We start from the raw sequence: 15,933 nt of genomic DNA, 5'->3' as shown, positions 1-15,933 counted from the left end.
GTGGCTGCATCCTTATGCATTTCCAAACAAGGTGGGTTCCTTGCCGGTTCCGTATACGGTTAAGGCACGCTGGAGGTGAGCTTGAATTTTGCTCTTCGGACCTAAATGTATATTTAATATACAGTATATAAAATTAAATGTAATATATAAATAAAAGAATACTTAAGGAAAGTCTAAACAGCACACAATAATAAAGTAATGGCGGGTTCATGGCAAACAAAACCGGGCCTTAGGTCTGAATAGAAAGTAGGCAGCACATAAAAGTCCAAACATAGGGTAATTAGTGATCCTCTTTATTCCATAGTGTCATAAACAGTGACGTTTCAGCTCAACATGAGTCTTTCTCAAGCCAAGTGATGATTGAGAAGTGATGTGTGAGAGACAAGTGTGTGTATATATGTGTGTATATATATATATATATATATATATATATATATTTGATTATCACATGATTATCACATGATTATCACATGATTACATAGTTCCGTCCCCCTAATTAATATTACATAGTAAAAACTGACATACTGTGCATAATTTACATGTTATTGTACAATTCATCATCCAAATGTGTAAACTTACATATTGTATAGTATTAATTATAAAAATATATAGTGCAAGTGCATAAAGCAATGAATAAACATGATCCTCTGTCCCCCATTCTAATACAAATATTAAAGTGACACTCCAACGTAATTGGAATATGGCAAAACTAAGAATTTTTTTTGTATAAAAGATTTTCATTTTTTTTTTGTATTAAAACATGAGCGTAATGACCCAATGACTGAAGGTTGGGTGTTAGAAACTACAAGATGTTCCGCAGATAAAAAGCATTTATATATCTCTGTGGATGGAAAAATACAAAAGATATGACTTGTGGAAATAACAGAAACACAAAAACAGCCATAAATAGAATATAAATAAATATATCATAATGCATTTTAATATGTCCAAAATATTGCCATAGTTGCCCTGTTTACCAGAGAATATAAATATTAACTATCAAAATCACTGTCACACAACAGTGAATTAATGTAGGATTTGGAAGTTAACCTGTTCCCGACCGCCCACTGACGAAAGACATCAATAGATGCAGGTCCAGAGTCTGCATCGACGTCACTGCAGTTTCTCCTGCTTTTTTGCTAACTGCAGGACCAGGACCGGGCCTCCGGCTGTCAGAAAGGGCCGGGGACCCTAGGGGGAAGGTAGAAGTGGATTATTACTGCTTCTGCCTTCTCCTTGCATCACTGCATAGCGCTGACGTAGCTCTGTGATTGCCGGGTCTGCAAAGGTTAATCAGATTTCCTGGGTCTTATCAGCCCCAGTACAGCTCTGCCCTAGACATCAACCCCCACACGGGTCCGTTTCCCATGTAACTGGGGCTCTTACAGATGCTCCAATTACATGTGAAAACTTAAAAATGAAGAAAAAAAAACAAATAAAAAAAAACACAAGTCAAGTAGAAGTGTAACCCAGGGGTCTTTTCTGACCTCATGGGGGACAAATAAAATACAAAAACACACACAAACATAAAATATTAATACACATTTAGAAGTAAACATCAATATTGCCCTATAAAAAAAATGTCCTCTTTACACTATGAACATCATCACCATAGTCCCGTAACTATACATATTAAATATCAGAACTACTGTTCATTTACAACTTTATTTATAAGTCATTTTGAGTTAGTTTGAAAACTGAAAAAATATAGACTACTGTATACAGTACATTACAAAAAAAAAGTATACATTTAAAATAAAACTAAAGATGACCAGTTTGACAAGCTTTGTGCAGCGCTGCGTAATCTGTAGGCGCTATATAAATAAAGGATTATTATTATTATTAAAAAAAAAGTTTAAGAACTTTTTTAAGTTTTAACTATCCAGCAAAAAAGTTTATGGTCAGAAAAAATGTACCAAACATAACAGAAATATGAAAAAATAAAGAAAAATAAAGATCCTTTTTTTTAAGATTTTTTAAGTAGCCCCCCAAAAAAGCTTATATGTGTTTGTTTGTTTTTTTATCCTGGACAATCCCTTTAAGGAAGGCCAAACTTTTTACATTGTCGACAAGTGGAAAACGTTTTTCAGCAGCTGCTGAGAGAATAAGAACATTGTCAAGGACAGGGATAGCCATGAGCCCTTCTCAGGCTGGTCCCTGAACATGCTAAAAATAATGTAACAATCCTTCAACAAGTTTGTCTGTTTGTCATTGTCAATAAAGCTTCGTTACCTAGAAAAAAAAATCGTAAATGGGCGTGGATATATACGTATTGCTGCAGGGGCGTGGAGATGTACGTAATATACGGCAGGGCGGGTAGTTCTGTTCTCTGGCCGCGCCCTCCAGCTCTCCCTGCCATTCGTCGGGCGGGAGCCGGACGGAGCGGACGGCAGTGGCTGCATTCTGCAAGCCGAGGTGAGCGGGGCCTGCTATAGCGGGGGTTAGTGAGACTACCCCCCATACGCGGCAGTAGTGAGGTGGTGGGTAGTGATGACGTCAGCGGCGGGGTTTCGGGCGACCACTTGATCCAACTCCGCGCCGGTGTTATTCAGGCGTGGGACCAATCAAGGGATCCGATACATCTCACAGCTTTGATACGAGGTCAGCCGTTGGTTGGCAGACATGCTTATGGGAGGGGCTTGGACTGCAGACGAGTGAGGGTTGTGTGTCCAAGGCTGCAGCGAGGTCAAGTTAGTTGGGCCCGTGAGAGCACGCTTCATAGGTCGTCCCTCCGGGGGTCACTGTACGACCCCATACGGGCGGCAGGGGCGGAGAGATGGCGGAGAACGGGAACTTGTAGCCTCACGTGGGAGTTTCACAAGAAGCTGCTACCCCTCCCAGATACTCATCACTGATCTGAGCACTTGGGGGGCTTGTGATGTCACTGTGACGTCATATGCCCTACTCAAAGCTGAAGGTCTAGTTCGGTAATGATGACCTTACAACTGGACCATATATGCATCCGGTATATACAACATGTGTCCTGCAGTATCTGGGATCCCACCTCTCAAACAATGAGGGGTCTAAGCAGTCTGTGCCAAGTGATCATTGGGCAGGGGATAAGGAAACATTGCTGCCCTCAAACTAGCACTGCACCTGTCCTTGGCTTGTGTCTGGTGACCATAATAGGCTGTAATACCACACACAACCTATTGGAGAGTGTGGCGCCGTATTTATGTGTGTGTGTGTATGTGTATGTGTGTGTATATATATATATATATATATATCTATCATTTCTACATTGTTGTAGCATTACCATACATGGCACAATAGGGGGATGTTGCCCTGTTATGGGGTGAGGAGAAACTTTGATACATGGAGCTAGTAATGTGTATGATACTTGAGGATAATTCACACAAGTGCTGAGGACGGGCCTCTGTGCATCATAGGGATACAAGCGAGGGCAGGACTCTTTGCATCATAGGGATACGTGATGCAAGGAGTCCCTGCCTCTCTTCTGTGATCAGTGAAGCAGGGAATCCTTGGATTATATAGGACTATGATGCTCTTGAGTCCCATCCAAGACATTGCCGAGTACCCTACTCACAGTTCGGCCATGGGCATCTGAGATGACCCTTACATTGACCCCTGTGCCCCCATCATACGTAATATCCTCTTATCCATGTGTTTGTTGTAAAGCTGCCAATGCACCCCCCCAGTCTCTGTGCTCTGCAGGTTTCCTTGCAGATCCAATTAGAAGTTCTCTGCTCAGCGCGCTCCACATGTGATATTCCCTAATCCCTTAGTGCGCCATCGAGCAGCGTTACCGTCACATCAAGATCAAAGTGTTGTAAAAGTCTGAATATAACCTTGTGGCACCTTCACATACTAGTCACATTGTAGGACTCCACAGGAAGTCTGATGTGCAACAGAAGAACTTTCCCCCGTGACCTGATAAGTGACACTCAGCACAACACACAGCTGTCATATGGCACCTGGAGAGACAACTGTATGAATAAGCCCCCTGACACTCTGGGAGACATCTAGGAACGTCTGGCCTTGTCCTTGAGTACATAAGCCAATGCAAGTGGAGAGGACAGAGGTTCCTGGCTGGGCTGAGTGTGTATGGGGGGTGTAAGATGTGATATGTTTGTAGGCGGATGCCTCAGGTGTGCGGCCGACCTTGATGTGGCGTAGGCCAGCTTCACAAAAGCCTACTCGCTCTGTATAATCCTGACTGTTGGACGGTTTTCTTGCACTGAAGATTGTGCGGGCACCAGACTGCCAGCGTTATCGCCAGTCATGACCCTATTAGGGCGCTGCCTGCTCTAGTCGTTCTTACAGTATGGCACCATAGTCCCCTAGGCTCATAGATAACTATAACGCTCTGTATCGGCAAGGCTAACATGCCTGCCTGAAGACTTCCTTTAAGAGGTTTTCCCATGAATAAGGCCCTATCCACGGGATAGGGAGTAACTTGCTGATTAGTTACCACTAGTTTTTGTGATTTGTGGGGGTCTCAGCACGGAGACCCCCACAAATCACAAAAACTTGTGGTCCGATGGGGTCCCACATACCACCATTAATCCCCTCGTCGCTCCGTCAGACTAATGGAGCAGACGGCTGCGCATGACCGTACTGCTCCATTAATCTCTGTGTAGCTGATGGAAACTGCCAAGCACAGCGCTCGGCGATCTCTGTCAGCTCCAAAGAGATTAATGGAGCAGAACGGTAATGAGCACTGAGACCCCACTGATCAGCAAGTGGATAACTAACTTTTGTTTGTGGGAAAACCCCTTTAAGGTGCATTCACAAAGCTGAATTTAAAGTCTTAGTTACTGATAATTAGTAAATAATCATATGATGGGCTCCATAACATAAAATACTCCCTGGTATGTATAAGATGATTTTCAAGACTATGGACACAGCAGTTAGAAATGCAGTCCCTGTGTAGGCCACATCATTGCAGTGCGTGCAGGACCTTAGGGCCCGGAGCCCACACTCTCATAAGCCGGTGTAATGCTGTAAGCACAGTGCAGACGGAGTATGTGTGCCAGGAATGGTGGAGAGCACACCTTTCATGGCCGGTTACGGTCAACTGCATTTGACCCTTTATTTTTTAGAAGGTCTCAGCTCATTTACTATATTTTAGATTATCCCATCAACTCGTATCTAGATATTCTCAATAGTTGGGTGGTTGGGTAGTTGACCCCACATGGTTTATAGCCCAGGTCATGTGTCACTTTGTCTCTCCATCGTGCCATAGGGGAAGGTGGTAGCATGCTCCTTGTAAGGTCTGGGTAAGGCAGGGCTGGACTGGTTTGTACACAGAGTCCCGGGAATGTTTGGTAACAATGAGTAGCTGTTCAAGTTTCTGATGGCTATCATTAGAAAGGATGCTTTCTTTAGATACAATGAACAGGGTCTGTCACTAATGCTGGGGCTATTATATAATGTGTGTGTTATATAGGGTATACAGGGACTGTGCACTTCTGTTCTCTAATACAGCGCCATTAAAGACCACATTGGGTAGGTCCTAGAAGCTTTCTTCAAGCAACAAGGGCAGTATGAATGTAAATCTGGTTTCCCACAAGTGAGTTTCTTCTGACGCTCGCTCTCTGCACTTGCCGGATTTACCTACCGAACCTGGAATCGCTGAACTAAACGGCTCAGCTCAGTTCAGTCCAGTGACTGTAGGGTTTGGTTGGGGGAAATCCTGCACAGAGCAAGTTTCTGGGACCGAGGTCACTTGAGGGCAACAGGATTAAGGAATCCAAATCTCAAGGGTTTTTACTCGCTGGTTCCACTGGGCAGTTTTTTTAAATTTTTTGATGAGGACGACGGCGACTTCACAATCCATGAAAGAAAAAAACAACCTTGATGAGGTTGGATAATACTACATGTCAGTTTACATGGGAAGGATTTGTTCACTTATGTCACTGAGCAGACATATGCCGGGTTCATGTCGTACATATTGGGGCAGATTTACTTACCCAGTCCATTCGCGATCCAGCAGCGAGTTCTGTGTGGAGGATTCGGGTCTTCCGGCGATTCACTACGGCAGTTCCTCCGACGTCCACCAGGTGTCGCTGCTGCGCTGAAGTCCGCTGGAGTTCACGATCCTATTCCTGGTGCAGGTAAGCGCGTGTCCAGTGACACTTTTTTTTTTTTTAAATGCGGCGGTTTCTCCGAATCTGTCAGATTTTTGTTCGGCCACGCCAACCAATCCCCCACCCCCCCCATTTCCGTCGCGTGCACGCCGGCGCCGATGCGCCACAAACCGATCACATGCGCCAAAAAACCCGGGCAATTCAGGAAAAATCGGCGCAAATCGGGAATATTCAGGTATGACGACGGGAAAACGCGAATCGGGCCCTTAGTAAATTACCCCACATTGGGTCATATCTAGGTGGTTGTCCACCACTAAATCTGGCGCTGAAACATTCTTGCCTTGTTTGTTCAACCAGAAAACTTGCTCCAAAAAGTTAATAGTGGGCCACACAATATCCTGCACTGCCCCAAGACTCGGAATATTCTAAGCTTTGGCTCTTGTGACTTTTCCAGCTCTGGTCCAGTATAATACTCCACTAGGCCACGTCTTGAGGTTGTGTCTTTGAAGAAGAAAGCCACTTCCTTACGAACTCCCTTTAGAATAACAAAGGTGTGTTCTGTCATCTATCGCTTGTCATCTTCTATTTGTTTCTTCTCATTCCATATTTCAACAAGGCCGTAGTGGTGTACCCCCCACCCCGAGGGTGAACCTGATCTGCAGCAGTCACTAAAACCTCCCACCCGCTTGTGTCTCGTAGAACAAGGAGTATGAATTATGTAAGGGTCAGAGTCTCCTCCTCACCGGGATTTCACATATAGTTATCTGATCTGAAGAGTCTGTGGCAGTGTAGCGCACCTCTCATGTCAGGCTCCCTCCTGGTCTATGCCCTTCAGTCCGGAGTGTGTCCTTCCTGAAGGTCAGGACTAGGCTCCTTATAGCAGCACAACCAACTCAACTAATTGTAGACAAGAATATACGTTGGTCTTTCCACATCTGAATCCGGATGGAAATTTCCAGAGAATCGTTCTGTTACACTTGTAGATTCCTCAGAGCATTTCTCCTCTCGTATTAAGACTACTGTGGCTCTACAGAAGAAAATTCAGTGGATTTGTGGATTTTAACATATGCAGATGTATGTAGATGTCCACAAAGAATTTTCACACTTTATCAGGCATGTGGGAAAGTTGGGTGATAATTGTGGCGGCTCCGATGGTGGCCACATTGGTTAATCGCTCAGCTTATCCCCAAAGTAGGAAGAAAGAACTTGCTGTTCATATTGTCAAAAATATGCGTGCCGCCTAGGAGGAGCACAATGTGACGAATGTGAGCCATAAGTCAGGAATGCACATAATTGACTTGTTTTTTTAAGATACTCGGAAGATGTATAAAAGTGCTGACTGTCGTGTGGTTACACCAAGTCTGATGCTCAGCACTTTACCCCGATGTAGATGTAGGGACTCCATACAATCCAGGACAGGAGGTTACTGCCCAGACCACAGACATGAGGAAGCAGAGAGTAGGGGTTATATGCCAAATTCCTTGTGGGGGGGATGGTCAAAATCTGCCTTTGTTGCTAATAGGTTTCCTGTCCAGAGGTTGATCTCCTATAAGCGTGGCTGATTTTTCTTGACTACTTATCGGAAATAGCGAAACATGTGTGGGGGATAAGAGGGTTTGGTTGACGATAATGGATTATTATTGGCAGATCCAATGTCTATAAAAATTTTGATTTTCATTCTGCTCCCCTGCTTTTCTTATGGGGGGTACATGTATTCTCCATGGGTAGGGGGACTGTATGTACGCTGCTAGTCTTCCCAAGAAGGGTCACCCATGTTGAGATGGTTTGTTAGCAGGTCCTCACTTGCTGATCTGATGCTCTCATGCAGGAAATTACCACCGATGCCGCCTTCCACTAACGTTTGTCAAGTTAATTACATTCTTATGTTTCCAGCCTAAGAGAAATGAAATCTTTACACAATGGCCGACGTCTGATAACCTGCATTGTCGTGCCGTAGTCTTATCTCCGTATCTTTGTGCGTCAGTGGCCGCCTTGATCATGGGCATTTGTCACGGTACATTTAGTCCCCATCATAGATTTAAAGGGAACCTTCACTTTTCTCCGGACTGTATTGGTGCTCATAGCAAATCACTGGAGGTTTTTATGTTAGGACTGTAATACAGTGTCCAATAGTCAGTCCATTGCCAGACCGCCAGCTTCTTACTCTCCCCCTAAGACTGGCCACTTCCTTGTGTTCTGATTATTTGGTGCTACACAGTGTATTACAATGATCTCTGTGGACTGTGTTTGTATAGCTCCAGTACGTATGTCACCGCGCCGTGTGAGCCGGGTCTCATGACCGCAGCCCGGGGTATAATCTTACAGATTGGATGCTGACTTTAGATAGACAGGGGCACTTTGCATTCGTGGCTGCCTTATGTTGACTTTACGTTGAACGGGGGATCATGTTTCTCTGTTACGTAAAGGGAGTTTTGCTGTGACATTGGTACCTGGTGACCAATAATACCCTGACACTAATATGGTTTCACATTGATCTCTGAGGTTCTGCAGCAGCAGAGGTGTACAGCGCGGAGTTATGGTGGCCATATACATTGCTATTGCATGACGACATCTGTCTGTATACACTGGCTAGCTATCATTTTTGGGGAGGGCCGTTGACTTCAGAAGCCATTAAAGGGGTTTTCCACGGGAGAGGGCCTAACTTGCTGATCAGTGTCCCAGTGCTGAATGAAGAGTATGGAGCTGACGGAGATTGGTGAGCGCAGTGCTCAGCAATTTCCATCTGCTCCATACAGATTAATGGAGCAGAATGGTCATGCACGCCCGTCAGCTCCATTAGTCTGAGGAGCGGCGAGGGGTCTGTCGGACCCCTCGTTTTTGCAATCTGCGGGGGTCTCAGCACTGAAACCCCCCCTGCTTAGCAAGTTAGGCCCTATCCTGTGGAAAGGGTCTAACTTGTCTTCGTGGGAAAAACCCTTTTAAGATTACTCCACTTTTTCATACCCTTGTATTGGGTGTCCTAAGACAGACTCATGTCCGTTGTTTTTTTTTTAATATGCACTAAAAAGGGAATATTGCATTCGAGCATGGAGGATGTTCATACTGGCCCATACAGGTCCAACTAGTCCGTCATTAAGGAAGCTATGCCCTCGATAATCTCTGCATATTTGTGAGCTGCTTTAGTATTGGTCTTTGTTTATGTTTTGGGTTATTTTGGCTGAAGTTTAGATGATACTAAAGTTTAGTAGTTTTATCCAGTCCTGGATGGTCACCATCTAGTACATCCTCCTTTGTGACCATTGTTAGGGAGTCCCTTTATATAAAGTGCTGTGCACACTGTTGGCAAGCACCACGACTAGATAACAGCACACATATACTGTATCCGGGCCCGGAGTATCTGTGACTAGATTTGTGATTGTTTTACACTGTATAAATACAGGCACTAACTTGTCCCTCCTCTTCTTTCAGGTTCTGGTAATCGGCCTCCCCCTCCAAAGGACACAACCATGTATAGCTTAAGGACTTGTGCTGCTAAACTAAGGCCTTTGACGGCCTCTCAGACTGTTCGATCACTCAAACACAGTCGGCCCGCGGCCCCAAGGACGTTTCAGCCGCTCAGGTGCCTTAGCACACCTGTGGCCGCGGAGCCATTTCTCAGTGGGACTAGTTCTAACTATGTGGAGGAAATGTACTATGCATGGCTGGAGAACCCCAAGAGTGTCCACAAGGTAAGGACCGAGCTCAGGTCGTGTTAAGATTGCTCTCTGGGAATATGGAATTTAAAAAAAAAAAAGCCAAAATATTTAAGAAGAGTCACCGGGAGTGAGACAAAGGAGGAGTTTATTTTCTGCATTGATGGTATCTTCGTGGGATTTGGAAGACCCCTTGCATCTGATGCATACAGTGATGTTCTCTAACGACCTCCAAGGTTATATCGCTACCGCACATAAGAGGATTGCGCTTCGAGGGTGACAAACATTTGTTAGGAAACCGTGTGCCGCCTCCGTCAAGGAGGTGTAAAATGTTCTCTGTAATGTACTTGTGTTTGTATGTCACTGTTGGTGACAATAGGGACGTCTCAGTGGGACCATTGATGTTCAACAGCCGCCTTTTGCCCTAAAAAACATATATTTGGCATAACTCGTGGTACTACATAGTGTACAGTGAGGGTTATGGCCTCCAGGTTTTTTTTTTTTTTTTGTAGAGTATTGACCTCTGTAGAATATAGGTCAAGTTTCTGGAAGGTGAATGTGAGCTGGGCATCTACAATATGTCATCTTATAGCAGGTTTATGGTCTCGGATGTCTAAGTCATGTAGGTGCATCGGACACCTGACTCGCATGGAAGTAACTTCTGTCATGATGGTTGTCCAACCGCGACAAGTTACTAGGACAGATGAGGCCATACCTCCTATTCAACATGATAATTGCTAGTTTTATGGGAGCAGATGTTTTATGGATGAATAACATTTGGTTTCATAAAAAGATCTGTTCACAAGAAGGAAACCAAAGGGATTGTCTGCGTGAAATATTCCTCATTGTGTTGGATCTCCCTCGGCTTCCTGGACAAATTTCACACAAGGTTCACGGTAGCTAAAATAGAGGCAGTTAAAGGGCATTAAGGCAAGATTAGTCACCCAGAAATCTTGTGGTGGCCTCATTTCACAGACTGAACACTGCTCCGGGAATGGGTGTCCCTGTAGCATAGTTATACATGATGCAAGGAGTCCTCACATTCCTGCGGAACCATCGCGTTGCTATGAAAAGATTGGAATGTGGTGTGTAAAGATGCCACCACAAAGCTGAGTGACAAGGCCCTTTAATATGATGAGCATGAATCTTTGAGTAAGCTTTGCCATTTTCCCAAATTTATGAAATTCAATGTGAAGCGCGAAGCTGCAGATTTGTCGTGGGTTTCACCCATTGCTAAGGTGTGAATCCACAATTGGGTATAAGACGACACAATGTGGAATAAAATTCTGCACTGTGTGTTCCCATGTGGTAAAACTGCATTTGTGTGGTATTTAAAAGCGGGTTTCTCCTGAGTTTGATATTGATAATCTATTCTTTGGATAGGTAATCAATATGAAATTGCTGAAAAAAATCACTTTAATTACTTTACAGAGTGCTGTATAGTGTATTAGCCCGTATGCACATTGATTGTCATCCATTTAATGGACAAATATTTTCTGTCTGCTCATACACATGGCCGTGGTTTATGCCGACTCGTGTATGAGCTGCAAGCCCGTGTCTTCATTGGGGTCACCAGTGACATACAGGCCACAAAAACAACAGATCACGGATATGTTAGACTTGGGGTATCTGCTCGCGTTGCAGAATGGCAGTGGGATTTAAAACCTGGGGTGCTCCCGATGCCCTTCTACAAGCATCAGAAACAAGGCACTTGTTGTCTGATCCCCATAATGCCGCAGTGTTGCTATGACCAGGATCAGAGCTCAACCTTCACATATCAAAGGACAAATTATAAGGCAGTATGTTCCAGCACCAAACGATCTTAATTTCATATCTATTTAAAAAAATCTAAAAGATGACACACACCAAACACGAAGGGAAAACAGGGGGGCATCAATCCAGCTGACACATTTCGGATATTGTGTTGTCCTTAGTCGTGGCCGGTGTCGTTTTTAAATAGATGTGATATACTTGGACTTTTATCGTTCGGTGTTGGAACAAACGGCCTTACAATTCGTGCTACGAGCGGCTTAAATAGAGCCGGCCCCGCTCTTTGTTTTTTCCGTGAATCAAATTTAATCACATCCGTGTGTGTGAAGACGGGTGGGCTGAGAATATTTTTCTTTACACCATATTTCCATTTCAAAGGATGATTTCCGCACCATGATCCACAGTAACAAGTGACACGTTGCTTATTTTCTGTGGATCAAACATCATGAGCATAAAGGGCATTTTCCACTGCAGATTTTCCCACAATGTGTATATGGGATTGTTGTGGCGTACAATGTCTATTACACTATGGATTTATTGTGCTGCGTAGCATATCCGCATGTAATGCATCGTGTGTATAGAAAGCCTAAAGCCCCACAAAACTGGAAAATTCCTTTATGGTAAATTATAAGGTGGGGGTTTGCATTTCCGGTAAATCCACAGTGTAATCCAGTCACAGTGTAGTATATATGATTGATGACAATCCCATACACACATAACCGTAAAAATCATTCGCAATAACGGCATAGGTTGCATGTCAAATCCCAGTGCAGAAAAAAACTTCTACAATGCAAATGTTTTGCTCTGGAACCGAAGAAATTGCTGCATAAAACTATACAGCAACTAGACGATTGCGGCTGAATGTCTGCGGTAAATCCCAGCACCATCCAGCAGCGGGTGCAGTTACTCTTAGTGTAGATGCACATGGTAAGGGTCAATTTTCTGCTGTGGATTCGGTGCAGGACCTCTGCACCCATGCATATGCTCCATAATAAACAAAAATCTAAAGATTTGTTTTGGTTTTTGCCCATTTACCATAATGAGGGCACAATGAGACAGAAGTCACATAGACAATTCACACCAAATGTGCCCCAGCTCATTCTATACCAATGTTTATTACGTCTATTTGTCTCCCTCCAGACCCAAAATGTGTTTAGCTGTTGCTTAGTTATAACTCCCATCATTCTCTCTGTTCAGGAGAATAGTGGGAATCTCTCAGGCGCACTCTTATTTAGGTTTGCACGTCTGAAGGGGGGTGGGAGTTGTTTGGAAGAGATTGCCAAACGGTCAAAGTGCAAAGAATAGGGGGGAGAGGGCTGATGATTTGGGGGGAAGGTTTCGTGTAAATTTCGCCTGACTCGGATTTAGAAGCTTCCATAGAATGTTAGTTTTTTTTCCAGACCAGAGATATGAAACATTAAGGAGTGTCCATCTGGATATAGGGACGGCGCCATGTCTGTGTTATCCGGCTCAGTAATATGGTACTAATATGGTGTTATTTGGTGCCTATGGGTCAGTAATATGGTACTAATATGGTGTTACATGGTGCCTATGGGTCAGTAATATGGTACTGATATGGTGTTATATGGTGCCTATGGGTCAGTAATATGGTACTAATATGGTGTTATATGGTGCCTATGGGTCAGTAATATGGTACTGATATGGTGTTATATGGTGCCTATGGGTCAGTAATATGGTACTGATATGGTGTTATATGGATCCTATGGGTCTGTAATATGGTGTTATATGGTGCCTATGGGTCTGTAATATGCATGCACGGAGGCTCATTACCTTGCCATGTAAATTCCGGCTCACAGATCACCTGATCCCATAGGCCTTGTCTCTTTTTATAAGGTGTTTGTAGTTGTGTATAGGTTACTCGGTTATTGTCCGGGAGGTTGATGATCAATAGCCCAAGGTTACACGTAGTTTTTAGTGATATATGGTGGCAGAGAAGCTTTATCTCCAGTCACGCTCCTTATCTTCCTATGAAACTCCTCTCGCCCTCCGTGTCGAGGGGTTGAACTGGTTTAGACGAGCTGAAACGCAGGGAGCGTGACTTCACGTTGTGGGATTATGACCTGTTGTGTCAAGGACGCTGAATCCTGTGTAGAGCGCCAGCTCCCGCACCAGGAAGACCAGAGATGTGCCAGCCTTTTAAGAGTCCACAATATTTGTGCATAAACTAATCGGAAAATGTCCCGTTTTCTGCCATCCAGGCTCCGTGTGACGCGGGAATATCTTTTGAACTTTGGTGCAGATACTGTACGATCACATACACGGGAGCGGCCATGATGGAGAGACACCTCCCGGGCCAGAGATCTGTGCCATACGTTTTTTGTATAATATGGTGGCGTATCACTCACGGCCTGTCTCTTTTAAAACCACAAAAGCCGCCAGCGTCACTTATAATGAGGTCTTGTGTAAGCGGCCCCGAGCCCGCGCCAAGGTACATCACGTGCCATGTGTTGCCCGAGATAACACGGCACAATTATTATCTGATGACGTAAGAGTCTCTCGGTGAATTGGGGACAGGCCGAGGTACGATATTGCCTCCTAGACCTAATAATGGGGGGTTATACCGAGGCGAAACGTGGTACCATACAGTCATTACGATTTGTCGGCGCCATCCCCCGTGCCTGCATAGAGATAAGTTGGCGTGCAGGCCGGTTCTTGCTGGAATAAATAGCGCGTCATAAGGACTGGCGAGGCGCCAGCCAGCGAAGGGAAAGCCACACGGAAAAAAAAAGGGCTGGGTCCGTTCATTAACCCCTGGCGCACTGTGCCGTGATTTGAGCTACTTTTACATTGCGGTTAACTATTGCATTGCAAATTATTTCATCCCATTAATGTGGGGAATACGGAATCGTTCAGCTTCCGACCTTTTTTCCGCCCCAAAAAATGTCGGTGCGTTGTGTAACGTTAGCCGTGCAGGAGCACTTTCAGGTTCAGCCGGGTTAACTGCATGGGTGACGAGCTATAAAAAGGAGGAGGGTGTAGGACTTCACGTGACGGCTAGAGGACACCGTGTCCCTGAGTCTTTATACCACTTAGCAACCCCGAGTAGTTCCACTAACATAGGGGAAGTGCTTCTGCTTTTTAACCCTTCCCCGCCCCCTGCATATACCCAGGAGCGCTGCTCATTTCCCAGCGTAACCCTCGTAAGATGAGTGATGACTGTAAATACAATGGGGGGGGGATTTATCAGAAGTGTCTGAGGTAAAACTTGTTCTAGATGCCCATGGCAACTAATCAGAGCTCAGCTTTCATTTCCCCACAGCTGTTTATAACATTACAGCTGAGCTCTGATTGGTTTCCATGGGCAACTAGAACAGTTTTACCTCAGACACTTCTGATAAATCTCCCTCAGTGGCCATATGTCTGTCCCGTCCGTCGCAGATCACCTCCCCCACACTTTCTTGTGACTCCTTAAAATAGCGTCCACAACCAAGGGCGGGGACGAGAGGGAATTCACCCTTTACCCGACCTCTGGTCTTTCGCTTTGGGGTATTCTTTATGGACTGTCAGTAAATCCGGGCAGTCTGATAATGAAAACCGAGAATAACTTAAAAGGAACCTTTCACCAGATTTTACCCCTTTTATAGTACTAGCCCTCTCAGCTGGGGTATGAGATGTGCTTTTTAGAAGTCCCTCTTTTCCCTTTTACCTAGAAAAAAAAATCGTCTCAAAATTAATGTAAAAATGAGCAGAAAAGTGTCATATTTTACCAGAGTTGAGTCAAGTTTAGAGGCTGTAGGGGGGAGTATTACTTCAAATGCCTCTATTTCAGTTCTATAGCACCTAGAAACCTGTCACAGGTGTCATGTTAAAGATAAGAAACTCATCTTTCAGATCACAACAGAACCAGAAATATATATATAATTAAAAGCGTGAATTGGATTGGATCTACCGCTCCCATTTTCAACTATGTCTTTAGCTGCCTGTGTTTCCCGTTCTGTTGATCACAGAATCACAAATCTGACGTGATTTGAAAGATGAGATTCTTATCTTTTAAGATGACAAATGGTTGTAGGTTCTACAGAACTGCAGATGGGGACGGCTGATGTAACCCTCCTCCTGCAGCCTCTAAACTTGACTCATCTGAGGTAAAATATGACCATTTTCAAATGATTTTGGAGGTGCTTTTTCTTATATAGGTAAATGGGTGAGATTTCGCATAAAAGGGCATAGATAGGACATTTCATCCCCTACCTGAGGGGCTAGTAGTTTAATAAAGTAAAATCTCGACAGCTTGTTTTAAGAATTTTGCAAAGATACAGGTAACAATATTACAAGGTGCATTATACATATGTAATATTGGTATGGATGAATGTTCTCTTTGAGGACGGTGTTCCCTAAGGTTTCGGACTACACGGGTAGCTGAAGCCGTCCTACAACGACAGCGCCCCAAATCTCTGATTCCCCCTGCCAGAAAGCATTGTACCACCTTTAGAAAAGTC

The 15,933-nt window shown here is 44.3% G+C and overlaps 1 protein-coding gene across 3 annotated transcripts in view; it reads left to right on the top strand.

Moving 5' to 3' along the window:
- Nucleotides 1-2,279: 2,279 nt before the first annotated feature.
- The window catches only part of OGDH (oxoglutarate dehydrogenase), a 32,124-nt gene continuing 18,470 nt past the window's right edge, over nucleotides 2,280-15,933 (top strand). For all 3 annotated transcript variants that reach the window (XM_072149046.1, XM_072149045.1, XM_072149047.1), the window contains exons 1-2: nucleotides 2,280-2,415; nucleotides 9,480-9,739. In XM_072149046.1, coding sequence (XP_072005147.1) covers nucleotides 2,292-2,415; nucleotides 9,480-9,739 — 384 coding nt within the window. In that variant the 5' untranslated portion in view covers nucleotides 2,280-2,291. The remainder of the gene's footprint in view (nucleotides 2,416-9,479; nucleotides 9,740-15,933) is intronic.

This window comes from Engystomops pustulosus, chromosome 4, assembly GCF_040894005.1.
Source record: "Engystomops pustulosus chromosome 4, aEngPut4.maternal, whole genome shotgun sequence".
Lineage (NCBI taxonomy): Eukaryota > Metazoa > Chordata > Amphibia > Anura > Leptodactylidae > Engystomops > Engystomops pustulosus.
Note: the sequence above shows the minus strand (reverse complement) of the source record. Positions and strands in the feature narration are given on the sequence as shown.